The following is a 27460-nucleotide window of genomic DNA, read 5'->3' as shown; positions in this document are numbered from 1 at the left end:
TTTGGGGGGGGGGGGGCTTGCTCCAGAACAACGTCAGCACACAGAGCTCGGGGCGGGAGGTGGCGAGCACCCCAGACTCCTGTTGGAAAGCTCAGGGCACGTCGTGCGTGCGCAAACATTGCACAGCCCCCTTGAAAGGACCTCAGGGCACCCCACGGTGCTGCAACAATGCTGGAGGGGGGGAGGGGCTACCAAGCGCCTCCCTGCCCTGCACCCTCCAAGGGCAGGGCCAGCCCAGGGTCAGCTTGTGGCGCGTGCGCAGTGAGGGGCGTGAGCCCGCCCCCTACTGGGGGCTGCAGCCCCTCACTGCACACGCGCCAAAAGCCGGCGGGCGCACTAAGTCCCGCGCGGTGAATGCTGCGGGCTTGCGAGGTCCAGGGAGGAGGCGGAGGCGGTGCTGATGCTGACATTACTTCCGGCCTAGGGGGCCTTGCGAGGGGTGTCCGAGGCCGTGCTTCAGCGCAGGCAGCGGCGCGGGCAGCTGCCGGGGCCTGGGGACCTCGGTTCGAATGGCGGGGGCGGCAGCAGCAGCAGCCGCCATCGCCATGAGCCCCGCGGCGTGCGAGCAGCGCGCGCTGCTCCGGCAGGTCCGGCCCGGGGCGGGCTGGGGGGAGGGGTCGGGGTCGGGGCACGGGGCACGGGGCACGGGTCTCAGCCTCGCTGTGTTGCAGGTGCTGGGCTGGAGGGCGGCCGTGGGCGCCGCCTGGGCCGTGCTGCTGCTGCCGCCCTGCGCCGCCGCCTTCGTGGTGCTCAGCAGCGCCGACCTGTGCCGCCCGCTGCGCTGGGTGTCGGGTGAGCACCGCATACCTCCCCCGCCCCCCTCTTCCCCGGGCCCAGGGCCTTCTTGCCCCGCCTCAGACTTGAGTCCAAGATGAGGGGTTCCTGTCAGGGAGGAGCCTCCTCTCGTCTCTTCACCCCCCCCCCCCCCCCCGCTGCCCTCCACGTTTTGCTCCTCAGGTGGTGGTGAGCCCTTGTTTTCGGTGTTGCTCCCGCCTGCGCCAAGTGTGTGAGTGAGGAGACCTGTGTTAAAAGGCAGATCTGGAGCTTGTAAACAACCCCGTAAGACTTCTGGGGAGATATGATGCCTTCTTTTACAGTGGTTTCAACCTTGTTTGGGCCAGGCCCTGTTTATAAGCATCAATGGCCAGTCCTGACCCAGTGCCCCTCGCTCCCCAGCTGCTGACCCCTGTCTCCAGCCCCCTCCTCCCCCCCCTCCGTGTGTGTGTGGGGATGGAGGTGGGCCCAAGCAGCCCCTGACAGACTGGAAAAAGGGAAGGGGAAAACCCACAGCCTCCCGCATTTATCTCCTTTTAAAGGAGAATCCATTTTGAAAGTTTGTTTGCGACCCTTTCCTATATTCTTGTGATCTACTTCTGAGTCATGAACCACAGGTTGAAAGATGCTGCAAGAAAGACGCACTAAATACAGTATAGCCTCCAATCCAGATGTCAAAAAATCTGGGATTCCTGAAAACCCAGCACTTTTTAAAAATACACTGTGTCAGGGAGTCACAGTGGCCAGTGCCAGAGCAACAGAGAAGGAAGCTTGCACGTGGCAGTTGTCGCTACCACCATCCACCACCCTGCTTTGGGACCCGCTGCTGCTCCGGCTTCAAAAATCCACAGTTTCCAAATTTCCGGCAGGTTCGCAGTCCCGAGCATGCTGGATTTCTGAGGTTATGCTGTAGCTGGAAAACCTGTTCTTTGCAGGCTTTCAGGCACAAACACCCTTTTTCAGGCTTAGGGAGAGTCTGTTAGTGTTTGTGAGTTCTCCTGGGTAGAACAGAAGCCAATATGCAAAATGCAGGTCTGCAAAAATGCAAATGTGTGACCCTGAGGATCAGATGGATGGGAGATAATAGGTGTGAGACATTGCCTCCTACAGGGATCAGAGCTCTGGTTAGAGGAGGTATCTTTTATTAGACCAACTAGATATTTGCAAAAAACTCTTTATTTGCGAGCTTTCGGGCCCACTTGCCCTTCTTCAGGCATAGGAGAATGCAAAAATTGTCAAGTTTCTCCTAGGTGGAGATGAAAATTCATATTTCACAGGAGAGATGAAGGTGTTTCATAGTTGATGATCTGCGCAGGTCCCTCCTGACCCTACCAAGTCTGATCCCCTGCCATGTCAGGAAAGAGTACTGGGGTCAAGTGACCCCGGCAAAGTGTTCATCCAGCCTCCTCTTAAAGACCCCCAGGGTAGGAGCCAGCACCACTTCTCTTGGAAGTTGGTTCCAGATCCTAGCTGCCCTGACCATGAAGTAGCGCCTCCTTGATGTCTAGCTTGAATCTACCCTCTGTCAACTTGTGATTGTTATTTCTAGTCACTTCTGGTAGCACTTGGGGGAACAGGGACTCCACCAATGCCTGCTGGTCCCCTCTGACCAGCCACTAGATCCCCCCTGCCCCCAGCCCTCTCTTGTGGAGGCTGAACAGGTTCAGGTTCCTTAGCTTCTGGTAGGGCCTGCCCTGCTGTCCCCTGATCATGCGAGTGGCCTCCTCTGGGCGCTCTCCATGCTGTCCACATCCCTCCTGAAGTGCGGCACCCAGAACTGAACGCAGTACTTGAACTGCGGCCTGACCAGTGCCGCATGGAGGGGGAAGATCACCTCCTTGGACCTGCTTGAGATGCATCTGTGGATGCATGACAAAGTATGATCTTGTTGTAAGATCTCTTGGTTGGAAAAGTTCATTTTGTGCAAATTAGGCTCTGATAAAAGTTAGAGGGGTTTGTTTACCTCAGAGTTGTCGGATGGCAAGCAGGATGTTGAATACTGCTTCCTTCTGGTTATGATGTTTCATATTTCACAGGAGGGAGGGGGTGATGGAAGGGTGTCCTGGGCAAGGAATTTTTCTTGTGTTGAGGCAGCTCTGTGTACATGCAAGTTTGGCTTGAATTTGCCTCCTATAAGCGCTCTCTCTTGTGAACTGCTACATACCAGAAGACTAAGAAAATTCTCCTTGTTTTGTGCAGTTTGTGTACTTGCATTACATGGTTTGGATAGTGAAATTAGACTGTCAGCTTCCTCTCTTCTTTTTTGGTTTTGCTTTCTGGCTCTCATGCAGCAGTGATGACTTTCAGTTCATCTCTGCCAAGAAATGGACAAGTAAAGATTTTCATTTGCATAAACAATTTGCAATCCTCTTCTATATATAGTTTAAACTGTCTGTTTTCTGAAAGGACGTTGAGCTTGGCAAAGAGATGGTTCTCTGCAGTTGCTTCTCAGCTCTGGAACTCCTGCCCTCCTGAGGCATTCAGCAACCATAGCTAGGCTCAGATGTTGTTTACTGGGTCTCTGTTATATGATGTGATACGATACTTGTATGACATTGCTTAGTTGTCCTTTTAAGTTGTTATGTTTCTCTGATTTGTTACTTACCTTGAGCTTTTGTTTGGAAGGGTAACATCTAAATCACACAAATAAATAGTGACACTGACGACTTGAAATCCTGTAAGTTTCCAAGGTAACTTCATGTGGAATACCTGCTACTGCAAAATGACAGAGATTGTGAATAATACTACCTCATAGTCAATTTGTATAATTTTTTTTTCTCTATAATTTTTTTTCTCTTTGCTTGTGAATTGCCTAGTCAGAGAAAGGAAGAATGACAGCCTGTTCACCAAATATTATTTAATTCACAAAGTAAAACTGAAATAAATTTTTTAACCTTTCAGTTTTATAATCTTATTTATAATGCCAGTAGACATGCATTACCTTTAAATAGAAATATTTTTTAAAATTGACATAAATACATCTTCAACATAACATTTGGTCCAAGTTAAACTTAACAACTCAACAATAGCTATATCCATAATGAACAGTTTGACAGTCTCTAGTATGCACTAGCCAGGAAGTCTGGTAGCTGTGACATTTGGAAAGACATCTCTCTCCCCCAAAACATGTCCCCATTCCCTGCAGCAACAACAACAACAAAAAAGGTGGTGGTAGGGGGGAGGACAGGCCACCAAACAACCACCAGAGCAAATTATGAATCTTCTTAATTTTCAAAGTATAATTTTTTGGTATAGTTGTGGGTGGTGATATTGAAAAGGAAACTGCAGTACTTGAAGTTGTATGCTTTCATCATTGTCAAATCTTTAGTTAATTCTGTAGCTTTGGAATGTATTATGTGCATCTTACTAATCAGTAACCTGGTAATGTTGGGGTCTTTTTTCATTATAGACTCTTTCAATGATTTGTATACTTCCTACACCATTTTCTGCATCCTTCTAATGTCTGTAGTGATACTGGTAATAAGCATCTTCAACGTTGAATTTTACACAGGTGAGTTTTATAATTGCTGTAAGATACTTGACTATAGCTGAATCAAACGACTATTATAAAGACAAGTTATTTGAACTGTTTGCTGGCATTGTGAACTGTGCATTGATATTTATATAAAGTTGAATACTTTATTTTAAGTTTTAAAAAAAAATCTTTGTGGTTGGAATGTTACAGGATTCAAAGAAAAAGCTGGCTTCACTATGGTCAGAAAATACTAAATAAAAAAAATAAATCAAATGTACCTTAAAATTAGGGGTGTGTGAAGCTTCGGTTGCTGATTCGATCAGAGAAGATTTGGCCCAATTCGGAGGCTGAATCACCAAATCCATATCGAATTGGGAGACCGGTGGCTCACGGGCTCTTACTCGGCTGCCACTTTCTCCATTGCTCTAGCTGTAGGAGCAGCATCTGGGGGTCCCTAGGCTCTCCCTCCCTCCATCATTCACTTCCTGCCTTGGCTTCATGGGAGCCCGCAGCTAGGGAGCTGAGGGCGAGAGCAGGGCATCTCCACAGGCTCTGCAGCAAGGGGGGAGGAGGGGACACCTACACAGCATGTGATCCAGGGGGCCAGTGATTGCATTGGTGTGGCCCATGCGGGGTGTGTTTTCCCCCACAGCTCATGTAGCCTCTGGCTGCCAAAAAGTTGGACAGACCTGCCCTGAACAGTTCACTTGCAAGTGAGTAAAATCAGCAAGGTATTAGCACAAGGGTGTCAAGTGGGAACCAGATCTGTTCTGAGGGCTCATCACGTGAGGCTGCTGGACCCTCTGCAGCAGCAGTGTTAATTGCTACAGCATGGCTCTGAAACTCTGGGAGTACATGCTGCTCCCTAAACCCTCCTCCCTCCCCTTGCCGCCTTAATCAATGCCAACATTGGGGGTTTTAGTCATCCCTGGCTGCTAAAATCAGGGAAATGGTGGCGTGAATGGCAGAGGTGTTAACTGCCTTTATTCTAGAACTCACACTAGGCTATGTTGGGAGAGGCTCCTGAAAAATGTTGAACTGAATGGAGAACCTGTCAAGGGTGTGCTGTGCATGTCTCTCAGTGACTAGTTCCACTGTAAAACTTCCTCTACTACCGAAAGCAGCTAGTACAGATGTAGTATTTCATTTTAATGGCAGGTGATCATAATTCCCTCTTGGTTTTCATTTACAGTTGCACCTTCTATTCCCTGCTCTCGATTAGCGCTGATAGGAAAGATTATTCACCCACAGCAAGTTATCCATTCTGTTGTTCATGCAATAATGGGAATGCTGGTGGCCTGGTGTGCGGCAGTTATAACAAAGGGGAGGTTCCAGTTTCTTGCTTTACCCTGCACAGCTTCAGAAAGGTGACTGCTTCATTAATTAAGTACTATGCAAAGAGCATTGTCTTGTTCTAAAGTCTGTTTACTGTTGGAGAGGCATCAAATTTCAACATCTACTAGTTACATTTTTCCAGAGAAAAATAATGTTTCTGTTATCAGCTGGGGGAGGAAGGGGGAAGCAGCTGTCTTTGTCATCCTTTTGTGAAGTTCACAGGGCTAGTTTACAAGAAATATGGCAGGGAAACTTGACCAGAAGCCTTGAAATGAAGTTGTGAGGATGAGTAAGAGAAGGTAAGTTCAGCACTGAAAATATAAAAGTGACTTAAGAACCTGGATCTTCAGTCCTAAACAGTTCATCAGGAGAAAAACGGAGGCTGTCATGATTGTGAATAATAAAAACAGGTGGTAAGATTTTTAGCTTATATAAAAATTGCCCTACTGGACAATATTTGGGGAAGATTTACATTCTGTTCACCAGATGAATAAAAATGAAACTCTGATTAACTGAAGTTGGAAACCAGAGTGATTTCTAGAGTAGTAATTTAGAGGTGCGCCAATATATCGGTCCATATTGGATGGCACCAACAGAAGGGACATTTGAGATTTTTTGGCAATTGGCCTGCCTTCACTCTCTGCACAAATCCAGGGGACATGACTCCCATACCTCCCCTGGGGGCACACAGTAGTGGGGAGCACCCCCACTTCCAAACAAGCCACCTGCTGCTCACCCCCTGCTCCACCCTGGCTGTATAATGCTGGCCCCTACCCCACTCCCTCCCTCACCATGGGATCCTTGATCTGCCCCCCTGCCCACGCCCTTTCTCCCCCACAGACTTACTGACCAGACACTGCTTGCCAAGGTGCCGAACTGCATATCTGTATCGGCCAAATGGCTCTTTATTGGTGCACCCCTAGTAATAATTGATAGCAGTAACTGAATAACTCTCCCTCTTTTCCTCCACCCCCTTTTTTAACTTTAGTTTAGATGCTGTTGTTTCGTATGTGTGCCTAAATGAGTACCACCTCTTCTTCCTGCTGTTTGGAGCTTTCGTGGGATACAGTTACAGTCTCCTGTATCTTGTTAACAATATGAACTATTTGCCATTTCCAGTTATACAGGTAAGAGGTTAAAAAACTGTGCAAAGAGAGATTTTTTTTTTTATCTGCTCAAGTGATCAAAGAATGCACTTGATTTTTGTGATCCTAACATAGGCTTTATAAGTAGGGATCTACCTAAATCGCATCTGAAGTGCACTGTGCAGCAGCTCCTTTAATCTTGTTCTTTTCACCGTGTGCCTTACTCCCCCACCGACTATTGGCAGAGTGGCTGTGGCAGTCCCGCTGCTTGCTCCTGGTTGGCTGGGAGGCAAAAATGGGTTTTAAATGTGCCATGGTTTTTGCCTCCTGCTGCTGATCGGTAGAGGGACTCCAGAGGCATTTTCACGCCTTTTCACCAACATGTAAAATTAACAGCAACAGGCAGCCAGCTTAAGTAGCAGCAAGTTTTCTTTCCCCTACTTTATAACTCTTCTTTCCCAAAACATCTTGCTAATTTAGAAATAAATAAACGATAATGTTCTGCAGTGGTAATATACACACTGTTTTGAATGTTGAACTCCAGTTCATGTGAACTGCTGCAAAGATTTGAATTTTGGATGGGCAAAAATATCCTCTCATTGAGAGTTTAACATCAGGAACTGAAGAGTCATCTAGTAGATGTTAAGCTCCCTGAGAAGAAAAAAGCAATCCTTCAGTCTGAGTACTTACTAGACCCTCTATGGCAGTGGTCACCAACCAGCGCATCTTGATCCACCAGTAGATCTTGGAGTTGATCCAAGGCTGGGGTGGGGGCCCGCATACCTGCCCCAGCCCAGCATGTCAGTCTGGGGGCGGGTAGGGAAGGGGCAGGGGCTAGACTGAGGCCCCCACAGTGAGGGGTAGTGCCGCAGAGGCAGGAGCAGGGTGAGTTGAGTGGGGCCCTGGCCAGGTGGGACTTAACTGCTGGAGAGGCATACCTCCAAATAATTTTTTCTCCCTCTGTCTTGATCTGCCCCCCCTGGGCAGAGGGGGTTGGTGGTGGCACATGGTAGACCTTGGGTTGCTTTTAAATGCCAAAGGTGATCTCCTGCTTAAAAAGGCTGGAGACCACTGCTCTATGGCATAATTCAAAAAAAGAAAAAAACTGAATTATGGTAAAAAGTAAATGGCCAGCATCTAATATGTAGTGTGGATCCATGTGTACGCAGTGCCTTTGGTTGTATTCTGCATTAGCTGAATGTACTAAGATTTTTTTGAAGGGTAGCATTGGATAGACTGTTGCAAAAATCAAGTCCTGAAGTTATAGTAGTTGGAGAAGAATGATCGTGGCCTCCAGATTGTCAGTAACTGAAATATATCCTTTCTTCTCTGGCTACTTTTAAACCAGCTGTGCCACTATGATTTCCAAGCTAAGTCTGGTTCAGAAAAGATAGACCAGTTGAAAGAGTACTTTTGAGCAGGCTTAGTTTGAATCAGTGCAAAAACCCTGCTTGGACGCTTGACTCAGTTTAAGCCTGGATTGCAACAGGTCTAATTTGTTTGCTTGTTTTTATTTGGATGTTTGTTGGTTTCGGTGTTTTTGTCAGTAAAATTCTGCATAACTTCCCAAACAGAGTCTGAAGCAGTTACGGAAAAAATGCTGTGTTCTGAGATGCAATTTATTCAAGTGAAAAGTTAATTGTTTTGTGCATATGCTATGTTTGACACACTTTCAAATTCCTTTTCTGTTTACAAAGATATATGTAATATAACTTCTTTACCAAAAATAGCTTAAGTGTTTGTGCCTTGCTGTTTTGAACGACTATCATGAATTTGTCTGAATTTTACCTGCTTTTTCTAGATACAAGCCATACTAATTGAAAGCTGTTAGAGAGAGTTTTCTACACTTCCAGTGTACTTTTGTGCGTTTGCCAGCACCGTTGTATACTCAGTTTCCCTGGTTCTTACATGCAGCTCCTCCTCTCGACTTGTGTTTGTTTTTTTAAACACAGCAACAGAGAAAAGATTGAAATAAGTAAGAAAAGATGGTAACATTACGGGAATTGGTAGAGACTTAAAGAGAGATCTAGTGCTGTAAACTGCTTTCAATTTGTTTTTTAAGTTTGATTCAGCTTCAGGGTGATTTGCATTTGAAGTGCTTTCTTTTCACTATGCGGTTTTTAAAAATGATCTCTTCTGAAGGCACAATGCTTCAACTATTCTTTCTATTTTTAGCAGTACAAGTACTTACGTTTCAGAAGATCTTTGCCTCAGCTTGTTAAACATAGTTGTGTGGAATCGCTGTATTTGGTTAGAAACTTCTGCATTGCATACTATTTTTTTGGTAAGTGTTGTGATATCATCTTATTCTTGCAGTATGTGGAAAGTTTTTTTTCTTTAATCAATTTGTCAGTATTTGCTGTTTTATTCAGTCCTACAGAGAACCTAAGCTTTTTAAACAAGCAAACAGAACAAACACTTTCACTCGTCATAACAGTTTATTGGCCCTGCAAGCCATTGCTGTTTATGTAATTTCGTAGAATTGCTTAGTAAAAAGGTGGTGTCCCTGAGTGTTAATGATCTCATCTTGTTGCAATGTTGGGAAGACCTGAGAATGAGGTAGTTTAGCATGCAAGGCAATTAGCATGGAAGGGATAAAGGACCCATTTTGAACTAAGACTAAAATGTTAGTCCATCTAACCTAGTGTGTTTATTTCTGATGATCAGTAACAGCTGCTTCAGAGGGAGGCACAAGAAAGTCTGTTACAAACACTTGTGAAATAACCTGCCCAAAGGGAAGCCTCTTCCAAATTCTTATCAGTCAGTAACTGTTCCAGAACTTTAATTTTCTTTACATGGAAGTTTCCATGAAGTCAACCACCACTTATATGCGCTATGTCTTCTTTTTTTTCTTTTTCTTTTTCTTTTTTTGGCTTGTGTGACTGTAATTGAACCTGGTAATATATATTCGTATTGTGTGCATAATACGTAAAGTTACAATTTTTTTTTAGCATCGTTTTCCTTTGGAAATCTTACAAAATCTAAGGCTTTGCCTGCTTTTTGATCACTGATGCACAATGAACTGTGTATTAAAAAAGATCCCATAACCCTATTTCCACACTTCCTACCCCTGCAGTACCAGCCTTTTTCTTGATTTTTTTAATTAAAATTTAGGCTTTTCTATTGACAGAGCCGTGGGTCTCCTTTCTCCAAAAGTGTCTGTCTTTATTTTGCGGTGGTATTTAGGTGTAAAGCTAAAAAATATTGAATTATTCTAAAAGTTACTTCCAAGTTTCAGATCTATATTCTATTAGAGATCTGAGAAACACAGAAAAAATATATAATATACATTCTATTATAGATGATATATTTATATATAATTTATTTCTCTCTATCTAAAAAAATAAAATTCTGTGTTTCTCAATCTCTCCAATAGAATATAGATCTAAAACTTAGAAGCAACTTTTAGAATAATTATCACTTTCCATCTGGAGGTTCAAAATTACTGTAGTATCTTAATGCCTCCATAGCATAGATAAGTATTTGCTCTGTTTTTCAGGTGGAGAAACTGAAGTAGCTTGGATGAGACCTTTGGAAAAAACTAATAATTAAACTAGGAATAGAATCTGCATCTCCTGATTTATAGTCTTAGCTTTTAACTTTGTTGTGACAAGAAAAGTATCAAACAGCCTATGAGAAGAATTGCTCCTTTTTTACAATATATGCACATCATGTTGTTGGTCTTTATTTCTGTCTCTGTGTGTAGCTTGCTTTCATACCAAAAACTTCCCTAGTTTTTTGTTAGACAAAGTAGGCACGTCTATATGTGCATATTAATGTGATGTAATAAACTCCAGCACGTCACGCTGGAGTTTACTGCTTCTGGGCACATGCACCCGGGACCGCAGCATGTTGAGCCAAGTTGCAGCAGTCCTAGCTGGCAGGGGACCCAGGGGGAGTCAGCCTACCAGCCTGGGGCTGCTCTGATCTGGTTCAGTGGAGGGGCTGGCTGGAGCATCAGGATGCTTCAGTGTGGACAAAACCAGCAGGCAGCCTCTGCTCTGAAGCAACCTTGTGCCCGAGCCAGCTGCATCAGTGTCTCAACATGTGATGTTGAGGAGTACAAAAAAATCTCCAAAACAAAACTTTGCAGCAGGATAATATTTGTATTTACAAGTACTATCCTTCTGCAGAGTTTATTGGTTTATTCCAGCTTAATAGCCCTGCATGTGTAGGTGCCAAGACATTTAGTGCAGAGTTAATTAATCTATGCTGCAGTAAACATCTCATGTAGACATGCCCATTAACTGTTACATATCTGTTTCACAATGTCATTTTGCTTGTGGCTTCTTAGGTTATATCCCACGGGCATGGATAAGTACCACAATGGACCTTCGTACAGATGAGTAAGTAGTAAAACAGGCTGTTCTCAGTCGAGCTGTTTTACTTTTCATCATAATCGTCTAGGAGAAGGAGTTGGGAATGGCAATGTCTACCTTTTAGCACCCTGTGCCTTGCTGTAGAACCAAAACTACTGCATTAGGCATCACAGAATGGGATCCAAAGCACTGTGAGCTCGAAGCAGTCTAGAACTAGACAGTAGAAAGCACTGTGCACACGCATCTCTGAGAACCTACCACTCTCTGATCTTGGGTGCCTGGTCCAGGACTGGTAACGGGTGGAGAGGGGGCTCTGTCCATTTGGAATCTACTGCCTAGAATCCTCTCCTGATGCTTGTCGCTTAGAGTCATTCCTTCAAAGAGCTACACATGTTTAGTTTAGGTGGTGTTTTTGTGGAATAGATTGATTGTTAAAATACTCATGTTAAAAGTAGAAGACATGGTTTCAAACCCACATATCTTGCCTTCAGAGGAATTCTCTTCTCTCAAGCCAAAACTGTTCTGGGTTGCAGGTACTTCTCTCTCATCCTATTGAAGCAATATGGAATTTGTGGTTTATTGGGACTGCTCCCATGATTGTTTAATGTAAAATGCATCAGCAGTGAAGGGATAGGGGGCAGGAAGAGTTCTTGGAGTATGACCCAGATCCCAGGACTCCCTTCTTAAGACCATGCCTTATCCACTAGGTCAGGAGGAGTCAACCTGTGGCATGGGTATCACAAATGGCCCGGGCAGCTTCTGTGTGTGGCACATGGTAGATCAGGGAGAGGGTGGAGGACAGCTGCTAATAGGGGAGGAAGCAGAGCAGCAGCTCAGGCAGGGGAAGGGGGATTGGAGGGCCAGTCAGGTAAGGTGCAGGGCTTAGGTTGTAGCACACCTACCAAAAAGGTTGCCCCTTCTGCACTGGGCTACAAAGACATACTCCCTTGTTCTGCCTCTTACCCAGTGACTCCTGAATTCTTTTCTGCAAAGTTGCACAGCTTCAGGAAGAGGGGTGGAGAATGTCACAAACCAGACTAGCTTACTGGCTAAGACATTCTCTTGGGAAGTGGGGAGAGAGGTGTCAAGTTGAGCCATTTTGGGCTAAGGAGGGTAGTGAAACCAGATCTCCCCTTTTTTTGAGTACTAGCTGTTAGTCTGTTGCAGTGGTGCTCATTGTTTTGGCACCATGGGCTGGATCAGTGGTGCAGGGCCAGTCCATGGGCAGTGTCAGCCCTCATGCTGCTGCCCTTTCCTGGCTGGGATCCAGTCCTGGGGGACCCCCCCTGCCTCCACCCCTGTGTGCCAGGGTCAGGCCTGATCTGTGTTTAGAGCCACAGATCTGTGGAGAGCCCCACAGGCCAGATGACATGGCACCAGGGGCAAGATTGGAGTGTCGGCTCAGGGGTTGAACACCCCTGGCTTGTTGCATAAAAAGGGCATCACTAGCTTCTCTGATCTTGTTTTAGAAGACAGTGGCCAGAGGTTTGTGAGGAACCTAGTTCTGTTAGGCATCTTTTGAGCAGGCATGCCAGATCAGGCTGCTCAGGGTTTATATGGAAAAATTTCTAGTGTTTGGATGCTGGTTAGACTTGGGCAGTGAACTGCTCAGAGTGGGGCAGTCTGCAGCAAATGCAGAAAGAGACTTTTAGGTCCCTAGGGAACTTAGAACTCAAATAGGGAAGTGCTTACTGAGGTTAGTCAACACTGATTTGGAGTTTCTTGGATTGCAGTTCTGGATTTAGGAGCCTCGATTCTACTGAAGTCCTTGATTAGATCTAGCCATACATCTTTAAATACAAGAAGAAAACGTTCCCCTCCACATATCACAATATTTATTATGTTTTCTCCTCAATGCAAAGGAAACTGGAGAATTTTCTTCTGGTTATTCATTGTTTAAAATTATACAGGTTGGGAATATAATGCTGCTGTTAATTGACTTAGAGGTTTTGGCATTTACAGAACCAGCATTGCTGACAAATTGGGGGAAAAAAAGGGTTTGGTTTTGTTTTTTGTTTGGGGGGGTTTTTTGGTAGCATCTTCCAAAGTAACTGCATTTCTTGAAGCATTGTTTTAATCCATTTATTCTTTATACTGTTGCCACCAAAATTAAATGTGTGTGTGGGGTTTTTTTGTTTTTGTAGTAAAATTCATCCTCTTGACAACCTGGCTGGTTTGCTGGATCTCTCACTGTTCTACCATACCTGGCTGTGTGGTGTATTTCTTTTGATTCCTTGGTACATTGCATGGTTACTCTTCAAAATCTATGCTACAGAGGTTAGTATTGGCTGACTGGATTATGCTTGCATGTCATCAGCATTGTGGAAAAAATATTTTACTTTCAAAAGTAGTGTTCAAGAAGAAATGTCTCAGAACTAGCAATCCTCAAGCTTTACATAGCATGGAGCATAGTCAATGTAGCGACTGACAGATGCTTCTTATCCCTCTTCTTATTTCTCTTGCTCCCAGTAATATAAAATTAGAGAGCTGCGGTTTACATGGGAAAACTAATTCTGGAGAACACTAACTGAATTTTAACTGTCCCAGTACCTTTTTTTTTTTTTCTTTCTTTTTTTTGTTTAACAGGAAGTGAAGGATTGATAGGGCCAGGCAGCACTCTAGACCATGCTTCATAAACTCTGGACCAGTCTCCTGTAGATCATTTTGATTTAACATCAAAGTAGCATGCTGTTATAAAGTAGACTTCAAAAAATCTTGGGAATTGATACATTATTCTTTTTTTAATCATTAAGCTACAAATTAATGTGGCTAAAAAAAGACCATTTAAATATATAATGAATCGCATTAAAATAAAGCAGAAACTAAGATTCAACCCAAAAAAATGAAATTCTGACAACAGCAAATTGGGAACTTAATCTTCATTGTGTAATTTAAATACTTCTCAGTCAGAGAATAAAAATACCTCCATCTAATTTGATTTTCCTCCTTTTCCCTCCCCCACCCCTCTTAGGCTTTGTTAAACTACAGATCAGGCTTCCTAGCCTCAGTTCTTTGGCAGGTCTCATTTTAGAAAGCATTACTTTGGAAGGACAAAGTGAAGTGAAAGAGGCCTTTTGATTTGTTTTTCTGAGGCTCAGCTTTTTTTAATTAAGGAGAATCCCTAGCTGCAGTTATGATTGCCCAGAAAAGCTTTGGGAATCTTGCATGCAGGTATAACCGTATGCTGTCCATTCTGGCTGAACTTGCTAGGAGCCTGGAAAAGTAGTTCTGACATGTGAACTGTCCATTTTGAACTAGTAATTATGGACACTTAAACATGCTGTTAATTATTTTTGTGGACATATTAAAACATGCTGCTAATTATTGTACTGTTCATAAAAGCATGCAAGATGGGAGGGGAAGTGTTGTCATATTAGGAAGATGTAAAGTATATATAGGTTTTTAATAACAAATCACAAGTTTGAAGAGTGGTGCAGCTGACATTGTGTTCCCCCCCAGAAAACCTTGTGAAATGCTAACTAAGGGCAAAGTCAAGGCCTAAAAATTTTGCCCCATAAATATAGGTAGTATTTGTAAGCTTGGAAGATGTGCGCCCCTACTCCGCTCCTGGTACGATAAGGGGACCCCTCTCTTTCCCTCCCCTCCCCCCCCCCCCGGCATTTTATCCTCACCCAGATATAAATAACACTTCATAACCAGAAGTCTGTCAGAGAAATAACAGGCTACGGCTGGCAGTTTCCAAGTAGGAGGATGGTTGTAGAATACAAAGCACTTTATAGATTTAAAGGGGAGGATTAAAATTATTAATTAAATCTAATAACTCAAAACAGTTTATGTAAAAATCTTACTGTTTTTCTTCAGGGAAGCTGAATAACTTGGAGATGATACCTCTTTTCCCTAGGCATTGCTGTATAATACCACATGCTGTTTTGTTGTTGTCTACTGAGACTCTAAAACTGGTTCTTGCTGTTTAAAAGTAGATTTTGAAGTCCATTTGTCTTCTCATATTGGCAACATTAATTGGAAGCTTTGGCTATATACTTTATATAGTTTGTCATGTTGCCAAATTAATGTGGCTGTGGTGTCTCAGTAACAGTCTCTTTCAAAGTTTGTTCTGTGTAATAGAAGTCTGGTATTGAATCAGCTTAGTTCTTGTCTTTAATTCCAGGCGTACCATTTTCCTGTTCAGCCAACGTTTGCTGAGGAAACTGACCAGTGCTTACCTAAAATCTTAAGCAGTAACCCTCCCCTCATCATAAAGGTATCAAAACAGTTGTTTGGTTTTGTCATGTCTATGTATTTATAGATTCGTAGATGTTAGGGTTGGAAGGGACCTCATTAGGTCATCAAGTCTGACCCCTGCCCGGGGCAGGAAGGAGTGCTTGTCCAGTCTCCTCCTTGAAGACCCCCCAAGGTAGGGGAGAGTACCACCTCCCTTGGAAGCCTGTTCCAGATTGTGGCAAGCCTTACCCTAAAGAAATTCTTTCTGATGTCTTAAATCTGCTCTCCGTTAGTTTTGTGGCCGTAGTTCCTAGTTACTCCAGGGGGTGCCCTGGTAAATAGAGCATCTCCTACTGAGAAGTCTTCCATGGATCTTGAATGATTTAAGCAGCAATCTAAACTGCTACACATCTTTTAAAGAAATAGCCAAATTCGGAACAGTCAGAAGCGTTTTGCAATGCTTCCAGAGAAGTTTGTTTTATAATGACACCTTAGTGTATTTGCTGAACTGGATTGCTGGTTGAACTGAATTCACTGAGTTAGGAATGAAGTGTGTCTTAATTACTCTGTGGAGTATATGTATACTACTGTTAAATAGACCAGGCATGAAGATCCATTCACTTCCTTTTTAATCTACTGTTTTAGCTTCTCTGGCTAACAAATGGACACTTTCTACTTATTAAATTTCATTCTTATACCACATTTCTGTATGCTTTTGACACTTTCACAGTGCTGCACATCTTTTCCTGGATATTTCATATTTTCTTAAGTATGTAAAAAGTAATCTTGAAATAGGGTAATACAAAAAAACCCCCTAACTTTTCATGTTATTTTAGTGGCAAAATTCATTTGAGTTTGCCAGTGGTAACTGTGAAGCTGTTCTGAAGTGACTACATTTAAAAAAAAAAAATTAGTGTTTAACCCAATTTCTTGCTTCTAATTCTTATTTTGAAGTGTGAGGTCTCAAGGTGATGTTAAATTAGGGCACTCGGGGCATTTTCTGGTACCAGCAAGTGCTGCGTTCAGGGTGGATTTGATCATGATTTAAATTGCTGGTTAGAAAGGCTTGATTTAATCATTGTTTTCTACAAAAGTGTATTCTTGTTGTTTGATATAACCTTTGTTAACATATTCCCAAACAGGGTTTTTTTTTTTTATGGCCTGGCAAGCCTGCTACCATGATAGGTTTTCCCTTCTACCATACCATTCCCTCTCTGTTGATTTGAGATCTAGTGAGGCTATACTTGGAAACTTAGCCCTCAAGACTTCTGAAATAATATTCTGCTCAAAATGTTTTTCCTTTGTTTCTACTGCCCCCTCCCTTCTTGCACTTATCTCCAGACTCCCTCTTCCTTGCCCAGATCTATTCCACCCCCAATAATCTTCTATTCATTTAAGTTCTTGAAACTTTGCACTTTTAGAGTGAGGTAAGGGCTTGACTCTATGTATACAAATTTGCAGAAAGACAGGAGGGCTGATGGGTAGGTAATCAGGTCTGTTATTGCTTAACTCAGTATACTGCTGTTAAGAAGGATGTTTTCCCTGGAGACGCAATTCTAATTTGAGACTGAAACTAAGCATTACAGAAATGCTTAGTGGGATCTTCTAGACTGAGCACCGAGTCCCATTGAGTACAGTGGTTTTCTTTAATCCTTACTAATCTGTAAAGGAGCCTCTGGGAACCCCATACGATTCGGCCGCTAATATAGTTAATGGCCTGTTGTGACCTATTTATAAAACTTTTCTAAAAAGTTGCAGGAATATATTGTCTCAAACAGTATATAATTAGAATTTATAATTCCATGATGATATCTTTGAACTCTAACGTATCTTAAATTAAAACTATATATAGGTTTATTTTTTTTAAAACAAGCAGCTTAACAAAAAAAATTAAAGATACGATTTAAATAAGAAAAATTCTAATTTAAATAAAATAAAAATCATGATTTCTTTTTTACCCTGGATGCATTTAACAATATCAGAGACTCATAATGCATCATGTGTTGCTACAGACATGAAGTACAGCTCCTACTCTTCTGGTTGTGTTGTATTCTGAAAGAGGGGATTAGAGCCAGGCATGTTCATCAGCAGAACTAAAGGGTAAAAATCCCAGTCTTTAATAGTTGTACCTTACATTTTGTAATATCAGCATTGTATTAATAACTGGCTCTTACTACATTTGCAAGATTTGAGACAATTAGCTGTTTGTGGGCTTGTCATATTCATTCTTTGATCAGAAAAGCAGTTAGACTTCAGTATCAGGGCAGGCCTGACATCAATTTCAAGTGGCATGCAATGAGAGATCCTAGTGCTGTAATAAAACCATGTTAATTTGCTTGGAAAGTTCAGTGTAATTTGTCTGTATAGTTGTTTGTTAGTGCTAAGAATGACACTTTATTTCACTTCGTCTATCAGTGAAAGCAGTCTAAAGCACACAAAATTTCCCGTGAAGTTGACTTGCTATGGAGCCCCAATCTGAAGCAACTTTCCTGTGGCGAAAGTAAAGGAGTTATTCTTTGCATGTGCAATCTTCTAAACTAAGGGAGAAAAAATATTAACGACTCCATTTTGCCTGTGGTTACAGCATATGTAAACAAATCCTGTTGACTCTATTAGGAATTGCATTTGTGGGAATACTCAAATTCCTTGCTAAAATCTAAAAACCAATAGGCTTTTAATGACAGCATATTTAAGGGATCAATTTGATTTCCCCCCCCCAATGCATTAAAATATTTCCCTCCTTTTCAGTTCTTGGCCTTACAGGACTTGATGTTACTTTCCCAGTATTCTCCTGTGCGACGTCAAGAAGTCTTCAGCCTTAGTCAGCCAGGTATTACCAAAATAAATCTGTGGTGATTTCTAAACTTTTTCAAGACTGTTGTTATGGTAAGAATTTTTTAGAAATGATCTCATACTTGGAAGCATGCTGTATAAGCCAAAAGAACTCCTAAGCAAAAGTATCCATTTGGAAAGGCCCTCTTTTTTGTTGTTTCATCTACTAAACTTAACAAATACTGGTTCCTGTTGTTTGATTTAAATGACAACTGTGAGGAAACATAGGTTGCAGACTATCAAAGAAAGGTATTCTTGACATCACCAATTGAACGAAGCTAATAATAATAATAATAATATAACAACAGATGTGTATAACAGTTTAGTATCAGGATGTGAGTGGGTTGAAGTGAAGCATAAATTGTGAGTCACTCCCCAGTTGTGCAAGCAAATAATGGCTATGATTTAGACTGGTGTATAAGCTTCTTAAAATATACAGAAATATGCTGTAGGAGGTCCGTTAGAACTCTTTTGCTTTCATCAGGGACTCTTTTGAACTTCATCAGACGTTTTTGTTGCTTATGCACTGTGGTAATAAGCGGTGTTGAAACTAGCTGACAAGCAACTTACAAGACCAAAAATTAGTGAGTTTGAAATCTAATGGGCTAAATTCTGCCTTGCAGGATACCTGTGCAGTTCTCACTGAAGTCATCAGGAGTTGCATTTACAGTTTGAACCAGTATCTGTGTCCCTGCACATATTTGGGCACAAGAAACTTATGGTGAAAATGTAGCAGGTTTTTTTGTTTGTTTGTTTGTTTGTTTGTTTTTTTTTTTTTTTAGAATTGAGTATGTGTTGGGTAATTCTGTAAGATTATACTAAGCATGGAAAAAGTAGGATGTAAATAAGTACCGTCAAAACAGGCACAGTGATAATGTCTTGACTGAAACCACTGAACACCTCTTCAAGTATTTGTTGTCTGACCTGACTAGGTGGGCATCCCCACAACTGGACAGCAATATCAAGGGAGTGCTTGAATCTTTTGAGTGACTTAACCCAGAAGCTGATTATACATCAGGAAGCTGCGGCTACCAATGGGAGAATAAAACAGCCATCTCCAGGGGAAATAAACAAATCCCTGAACTTTCCAGGTACCTTTTTACATGAGATATTTCACAGTAACTGTTACAGAGTGGTTTACACCTGTAACTAACAAGAGACTAGAGTGCAATGGAGGATGTTATAACACTCGTATAAATCAAATGACAGAGGGAGCCAAGTGATTATGTTAAGTATTTGAAGGAACACAGGTTAAAGAATATGTGTGTGTTGTTGCACTAGCATCAAAGATTAATTTAAGTGGAATTTGGAGAGAGATCACTTTTTTTCACTTTTAGTGCATTGGGCAGTATTCCCTTGCATACTTTCTCATTTACAATAGGTTTAGGAAGTCAGCCTATCAAGTGATGAAACTTGTTGAAGAGCCCCCTAAAAATTTTGATAGAAACATTTGTAACTACTGTTGCTAGTTTACAGTGATGAAACATGTATTGCCGAAAAGGCTTGGGGGATATCTTTTTGTGATTCACCCAATGCAGGCAGTCCTCAGACTTACGACACAATTGGTTCCTGAAAAAGGCGTCTTAAGTCGAAATGTTGTAACTCAGAACCCATTTTCTCTTAAGAAACAATGTAATAATTGGGGTATTGGTTCCTGAACCAAGGCCCAATATCCTATTTTCACCAAAAAATACTCCAGAATTTTGTACTCAGTCAATTATAGATAAGTAATATAGCTACATTAACGTATTTATGTTGTAAATAGCAATCGTATTGATTTGGAAGGACTTCTTTGAGGTGACTTTGCTGGACTTTTTGAAGGGCTCTTGGCTGCAGGTTTTTCTGGAGTCTTGTCTGCTTTCTTAAAGAAAGTGTCCAAGGAAGTTTGGACAGACGTTCTCCAGGGAGATGAGTGACGCTGGCATGGCGTTGCATCAGGTCAAGCCTTATAAGTCAAAACTGGCGTTGTAAAGTTGAAACGGTGTCAATTTATAAACGTTGTAAGTGTGAAACATTGTAACTCGAAATGATGTAAGTTGTGGACTACTTGTATTGCTGTAGGAATATCCTTAAGGTAGAGGCTAAGCCAAAGCCATCTTATTTAGTGGGTTCTTACTCTTATTTCTAAATGCATTTCACACAGTAAAATGCAGTCCGTATTGGAATGGAAATCTATCTTACATTAAGAGCTCAGCAGAAAGGAAGTATGATGGGGTTAATAAGCTTTGAAGGAAACTAACTGATAATGGGCACGTCTACATGTTCATTAATGCTCTATAACTGGAGCTAATGTGCATTAGCACAGGTGAATGCCTTTTTAGTGACTAATGCACTGTAGATTCATTCTACTGCGCATGTGTTGTGCCTGCCGTGCTAATGCACAGTTGAATTAGTTTTCTGTGCATTAACCCTCTCATGTAGACGTGCCTAGTCTGTATTGTATTTACCCATACCAGCCCATATGTATTTGTTTGTTAGCAGGAGCAGCTGTTATAGAAGAAATGGCTTTTCAGGCACATAGGTCTAACGTCTTACTTAGAACTCACGTGCCTTCCCTGGTTAAATCCCTGTCGCCTTTAAAGACCTCAACTGCATCAGACCTTGGAAGCTCTTTTGGCTCACCTTTCACTTCTCCTGCTCTAAATCGCAAGCCTGGAATCCTGGATTTAAATTCTCCTTGGCATGGATCAGTTCAGAGCCCTCATATTATGAGAAGAGGACCAAAGCTGTGGACATCAAGTTCAGGTGGTGGCCGTTCTGTTCCAGTTATCTTGCTTTTCCTCTTATGTATAATGGAAAAATTGGCTTAATTGTGCAGATTCTTCTGGGTCATACTGTCTTTGTAGGGATTTCTATTTTTTTTCTAAATAGGCTTGGTTTTTCTTGTAGATCTGCAAACAAATGGTTCTTACCCATCATCCTTCCCAATGGTCTCTGTTGCAAGAGTTGGTCATGAAGCAGAGCAACCAAGTTTTATGTATACGTGGCTACAGAACAAACAGGAGCAGGTACAGTAACAGTTGTGGTATAAATCAGTTTGGTCTTGTATGTAGCGTGCTGGGTGTTTCCTTCAGAAATATAACTTCATGGTATGATTGCTTTTTCCTCTGATCAGCTGACCTAACACTGTAACAAACAGCCCATTATTTAACTGTTTTACTGTGACATAATTGTAAAGTTTGAATGGATTTAGTTACTTAACACCAGAAATGTTGTATATAATAGACTGTCAAATGTAAAATTTGTATTTTTAAATGTTTTTCTTTCCTACTCAGATAAGAAGTTTCTTGTCAAAACGAGTGCTGGTCATGTATTTCTTCAGCAAGGTGATTATGGCTATATATATTGGACTTTTGGGTAGAGCAGAAACATGAACAGGAACAGGTTCTAATGCTGTCTTCTAGGTGAGCTCCAATAGAGATTTTCTTGGCTGATACCAATAGCTGATTATTCACCAGGCATATCAGCTGATTCCAGTAGCCAGTTTTACAGGAGCACAGGTGGGCAGCATAGAGAGCAGCTCCCTGTAGGTAAGTCTGTGGAGGAGGAAAAGGCATAGGGAGTGTGGGAGGGGCAGATTGAAGCCTCCATGGTGATGGAGAGAATAGGGATGGAGCTGGGGGTGCTGTCCAGCCAGGGTGGTTGAATGGGACCCTGGGGCAAGGGCAGAGAGTGGCATGGAGCTGTGAGAAGCTTGCCCAGGGGATTAGCATCCCGGTGCTTAAAAATGGCAGAGACGCTTGAGCACAAGGGATGCTTTTAGGAGCAGAGCCGAGTGGTATGAAGGCAAGGCAGGCTGCTTGCTATGTGCTCGGGGCTCCCAGGGTAAAGGCAGCAGGTTGGAAAGCCCTGAGCCTATAGAGGGCAGCCCACCTCCACCCTTGCCATGCACACATCTTGGGGGGCACGTGCCTCCCATGCCTCCCACAGCAGTGCAAATAGCAGCGGGGAGCCCCCTTACTCCTGCACCCCTGGATGAGCTGTCCTTGGCTCCATCCCACTCCCTGGCCCTGGGGTCCCATTCACTGCCCTGGCTGGGCAGCGCCCCCAGCCTCACTCCATCCCTCACCATGGGGGCCTCAATCTGCTTCCCCCCCACACACTTCCCCTCCACAGGCTTAACTGCAGGACACTGCTTTCCACACTGTCCAACTGCGTTCCTGGCCGTGTGTATGCTGCAGCTGCAAACATACACATGGTGTCTGGGGGCCCTGGCCAGAAAGTGTATTTTATTTATCAGCACATTATCAGCTACACTGGGCAAAAAAAGCCAGTAACGTTAATTTTCCTTTTTATTGGTACCAATCTGATATGACACTGATATACCGGTGCACCTCTACTGTTTTCAGTGCTTTCTACAATCATAATTTTTTTCCCCTAGTCTTGCAGCTTTTTATATTTTTAAGACCTCTTACACTTAATAATGAAGTCTTCCCTACACTACTCAGTTAAAAAGGGTAATATTTCTGTACAGACTAAACTGAAATACATGCATTACAACTTTCTCAAAGTGCTACCTAATGTAAGCGGTATTTTTAGATTCTAACCTTGCCAAGAATCCTGACTGTCTTGGTGTACCAAGTACTAGATAACACTGCTTCTTGTTATACCAAATAAAGCTAGAATTCAGTAGGTTGATTCTGGTAGAATGAGTGTAGCACAGTAGATTTTCACACCTGAATTCTGTGAGCAGGTATGGCAAGAGTGTTGTAAACACTTTTTTTTAAGTGTGCCAACACAAATCATAAACTTTGAAGTATTCAACCTTTTTAAATGATGTCACTTTGGTTTTCTGGTCTCATTTGTTTATATTGTTCTTCCATGTGGAAAGTGTATTTGATAGAATTATTGAAAAGGTTTCCCTTCATGCTGGTGTGTATGTGTGTGTTTTTTTGCATGGCTTTTCAATAAACTTTGACCTTAATCCAAAAGCGGGTCATGCCCTCAGGATGGGGGCCTTCTGTGTACAGATCTCTCTAAAGGAGGAGTTCTGTTATACATGAAACAACCTATTTTTCTGGATCTGTGGAGCCCTTTGTGAGGATAATAGGGCCAGTGAATGGGATGGGGATGCATGTTCTAAGTCAGAAGAAGCCCTGCTAAGTCTGTGGAGCCCTACGCATGGCTTTCATAGATAGCTGTTTTTCAGGGGAATGGAGGTCCCTTTTAGGGCCTTAACTAGTATGAAAGCACAGAGCTGCTGGATGACCCTCCCTGGCTTCCCTCGACCCTGGTAAAGCTGGCAGATTTCAGGTAGGCATAGCAGGTTTCCTATATAGAGAGAAACTGGACAGAATTGCCAGTTGCTTGCCATATCATACAGAAGATGTTACTGATATTTTGAAATGATTGTTTTGTGATGTAATCTGGTACACACACACACACACACACACACACACACACACGCATGTAAAGGAACACCTCATCCATGATGGACAGGAGCATACTATAAATGCCTAGATACTGGAGAGCCCAGGGGAATGACTGGGTCTAGGGTTCTGCAGCATCTACTGTTGCTTGCTTAGAAATGTCAAAATTCTGTAGCAAATCTTTATGGACTGGGGCTGTACTGGTTACCTGTGTATGTACAAACATGCATTTGTAGCCTTTAAATAATATCCATACTCTTAACTGAAAAAAGCAGTTTTGATGGCTAACGTGAAAAAACATGCACTTAGGAAATTATGATTTCTCCATAGCATCCAGAGGCCTCAATCCAAGCTGTCTTTTCTGATGCTCAAATGCACATTTGGGCATTAGAAGGTAAGAAATTTCTATTTGAATTTATTCTAGTTCTTGCTTTGAGGTGACCGTAATGAACACACAGATTCGGTTTCAGGCTTACTGTACCCATTACTTTGGAAATGGAGGCAAAGAGTGCTTTCTCATGTAAGCTTATCTGCACTGATGCAGACCTGTCTGCTACAGACTCTGAGTGCCTTTGTCCACAGCTCCTTTGCATTTTCAAAGCCTGCCTTTCTGCTTAGAAATCTACTCCACTTCTACCAAACAGAGTGCAGCTTCTACTGCCTCTTGACAACTAGCAGAAGGCATCTGTAGACATTGCAACACTTTCTGCTTTTTGCCATAATGGCTTCAGCAGCTGGTGTCTTCCTAGGGTGTGCTCATGCTCTGGCAACACAGCTGATGGTGAGCTGTCAGAAAGTGTGTTGGCATCATGATAAAGGAACATTTTTTGAGAAGGAATTTATCATCTTCCTCTGATCTCACTCATCAATTCAGCATGGCATTTGAGAAATGGAGGACAATAGCAAAGATATCTACACCATGTTTTCTGCTTCTTACCACATGCCTGTCAAACCTGGGGCTGGTTTAGTCCATGGAGTAAATTGGAGCAGCCTCAGTACTTCTGCCATTTGCTCCTGGCTGTTGTACGTTCTGAAGGATGCCCCCATGTTAGTGGGATCTTTGTGTACCCGACTAAACCAAGTGCCAGTGTGCTGCAGCAGCGTCTGAGGTCTGACATTTTGAATTGTTAGTGCAGCCTGATGCTTCCATTTCTGAAGGCTAGTGTAAGATAAACTGTCTTGGACTTTTCTTCCTTTAAGGTCTGTCTCATTTGGTAGCAGCATCATTTACTGAAGATCAATTTGGAGTTGTCCAAACTACACTGCCAGCTATTCTAAATACCTTGCTGACCCTTCAGGAGGTAATGATCTTTAATATCTCTTAATGTAAAACTGGTTTGGGAGGAAGGGTGGGAAGGGTCCTATTCTGTTAGACTTTGAATTGTGTCTTCACCTAAAATTTTTCTTCATAGCCAGCAGTTAAATTTAATCTTGTTATTTAGTTTCCTTTTTCTCAACTTCTGAATCGGTACCTAATTAAATTCATTTCTTTAAACTGCCATTGTGATTGGAAAACAGATTTTGAAATGCAGTATCCTGTTAAATGGTACAACATGCTCAACTAAAAATAGTATTTCAGGGAAGCAACAATTATACAATTATGCCAACGTAAAATGTTTGGGTTTTGTCTTTGGTCACAAAAATCCTCCATGTCTATTGCAAAGCACTTCAATTTCAGAGCCATTACGTTTCAGGAGATGAGACCTGTTTCATGTTTCTCTGCTGATGTTTAAGCTTTGTTTGAAGAATTATTATAGCACTATGGTATTTGGGAGTGTGTACTAAAAGTAACCAGAGATGTGTTTCTCCAAGATGACACTGGGTGCTATCTGCAAAAAAATTTAGTATTCTATATTCCTCTTAATAGAAGATTCTGAGACCAGAATTTTAGAGGTCATTACAATTCTTCAGTAGGGGCACTTATTCCAAAAACTTGCAGCAAGTTACTTTATTTTTAAAAGATTAGTTGGGGCAGAGTACCTTTGTGTTTGTTTCATAGATTTCATAGACATTGGGGCTGGAACAGATCTCAGAAAATCGAGTCCAGCCCCCCGCCTGAAGGGCAGGAAGTCAGCTGGGGTCATAGGTTCCTAGCAAGATAAGCATCCAGTTTACTTTTGAAGGTGTTCAGTGTAGGAGCTTGAACCACCTCCGACGGCAGGCTGTTCCAGACCTTGGGGGCTTGGACAGTAAAGAAATTCTTCCTTATGTCCAGCCTGAAACGGTCTTGCAGGAGGTTATAACTGTTTAAATGTCAGCATCAGAAAAATCCATTCAAGAGAGGATCTCCTTTAACAGAGCCATGTCCTTTATTCTCATCGATGGCCAGGTAACAGAAGATTAAGCTGTCTCTCAAATCATGGTTTTTTTTTCCTTGGATGTTTCCATGGTGAACATTCCTGACTTCCTTTGCTCACTTTAATCGAAACAGACATGCTGCTAGTTTCATTGTGAAATGGATTTAGCTGAATTGTTATTTCCCCCCCGCCCCCAAATCCAGGTTGTAGATAAACATTTCAAGCTGCCGCATGTTTCCAGCAAACCTCCAAGAATTTCAGGCAGTCTGGTGGATACATCCTACAAAACACTACGGTTTGGGCTTAGAGCATCTCTGAGAACTGCCATATACCGCATAACAACTACTTTTGGAGAACACTTGAAGTAAGGTCGCCTTGTATTGGTGCTTGCTGTTTAAGTGAACGTTACAGTGCATCTAAGTCAGTGGTTTTCAACTCTTTTGGACTTGAGGGTTCCTCTAACTTTTTTTTGTGAATTGTGGCACCCAATTTCAGAAAACGAATTCATTTTATTACAAGCCCAGCAGCTGGTTGAGAATCCTTGGTAGGGCCTTACTGAATTCATTGAGCAGTAGCTCCTTTAATCTCGGAGGTTTCCCCGCACACCCCTAGCGATTGGTTAAGGGGCCCTGTGGCTTGCTCCTGATCAGCAGGGAGGCGAAGACTACAGTTTTAAAAATTGTGCCGTTTTTGCCTCCCAGCTGGCAAACAGCAGGACCCCCCGGCTCCTCAGCCAGTGAGCAACTGGGGGTGGAGAAGAGGGGACCACAGGGGGACCTGCAAGATTAAAGGAGCTGCTGTACAGCCCACTTCCACCATGATTTCAGTAAGGCCCTAATCACTGGTCTAAGTAGAATGACCTGAAGAGCACCCCCATGTGACATTGCTCTAACAATGTTCAGCTAAATAGGAAATAACCCTTTCTCCGTCTAATGAAGGCAATGGCATTATTCTGTGAGAATTATTCTTGGAGTGCAGGGATCCCATCCATACTGTTTGATCATGGTGGAAGTTACTTTCACTGCAAATCCCTCCAGGTTTCTGGCATTTGGCTGCTACAGTATTAGATCTGAAAGTGCCAGCTCTACAACAATTCCTTTCTAAGGGATTCTGTACTTTGGTAGGCTAGGTATTTTTAAAATGTTCTTCTAAGATAAACAGTTGCATGAGTTTATGAACATTTTAAATGAAAACAATTAAACTGTTTCAAGGTATGGCATTAATTGACCTGTGTATTCTTAGTAGCTGCAGTTTTATTTCTTTTGTACAACAAATGCTTTTATGCAACAAAGGAGATTGAAGGACGAGTATCTGAATTTTTATTGTATACAATTATTATATAACACAGCTGGGTTTCTTAGATTTTGAGGTCACAACTGTTAGTTCCAGTTTATACTTAAAAATGTTTTGACATGAGGTTTTTGTTTTTGAAGTTGACATAGTATGTTTAACATAATCTTATGCTCTAAACTTGTATTTTGCTTTAGTGCCGTGCAAGTGTCTACAGAGCATAAGAAAAGACTTCAGCAGTTCTTGGAGTTCAAAGAATAATTAGTTAAATTATGCCACTTATGCTGTCGATGCTGCTACAGATGGACAGTACCTGTTTGCCATTCCTGGATTGGAAGAAAATGAGACTAGTCTTCCTATTTTCTTTGGCCTTTTTTGGAATTGCATTTTAGGTGTAAATTATGGAACTAAATTTCGTAGTAAAGCTGCAGGAAACCTGTTCTGATTTTGGAACATTTTGTACAATAAAGTTTGTTTTTTAAAAAAAATTCCTTCTCTAAAT

General features: G+C 42.3%; 1 protein-coding gene across 6 annotated transcripts; it reads left to right on the top strand.

Annotated features, from left to right (window-relative positions):
• Positions 1-303: 303 nt before the first annotated feature.
• Positions 304-27460, top strand: NDC1 (NDC1 transmembrane nucleoporin). Of its 6 annotated transcripts, none has more exons than XM_090048200.1 (18): positions 305-587; positions 672-792; positions 4184-4285; positions 5442-5616; positions 6573-6711; positions 8845-8953; positions 10964-11015; positions 13133-13265; positions 15118-15210; positions 17919-18000; positions 18935-19093; positions 20484-20747; positions 20892-21010; positions 21278-21328; positions 23702-23765; positions 24572-24672; positions 25872-26032; positions 27156-27460. In XM_090048200.1, exons 1-18 carry the CDS (start codon positions 510-512, stop codon positions 27217-27219), a joined length of 2067 nt encoding a protein of 688 aa, XP_089904326.1. In that variant the 5' UTR covers positions 305-509; the 3' UTR covers positions 27220-27460. The 6 variants fall into 6 exon arrangements, 4 of the variants coding, with proteins under 4 accessions (XP_089904326.1, XP_089904327.1, XP_089904325.1 ...); XM_090048201.1 differs by having other exon boundaries at positions 306-587; positions 8848-8953; positions 20481-20747; XM_090048199.1 differs by having other exon boundaries at positions 308-587; positions 20481-20747; positions 27156-27459.

Source organism: Crocodylus siamensis, chromosome 5 (assembly GCF_052110815.1).
Source record: "Crocodylus siamensis isolate JL-2025a chromosome 5, ASM5211081v1, whole genome shotgun sequence".
Classification (NCBI taxonomy): Eukaryota; Metazoa; Chordata; order Crocodylia; family Crocodylidae; genus Crocodylus; species Crocodylus siamensis.
This window is presented reverse-complemented; position numbering and strand designations above follow the sequence as displayed.

Bases quoted from the DNA above. Each gene is read 5' to 3' on its own strand.
- NDC1 (XM_090048199.1), top strand. From the start codon at position 510: ATGGCGGGGGCGGCAGCAGCAGCAGCCGCCATCGCCATGAGCCCCGCG. The intron at 15,211-17,918 runs GTATCAAAACAG...CCTCCTTTTCAG, and splicing joins ACCCTCCCCTCATCATAAAG to TTCTTGGCCTTACAGGACTT. The intron at 21,329-23,701 runs GTGATTATGGCT...ATTTCTCCATAG, and splicing joins TCATGTATTTCTTCAGCAAG to CATCCAGAGGCCTCAATCCA.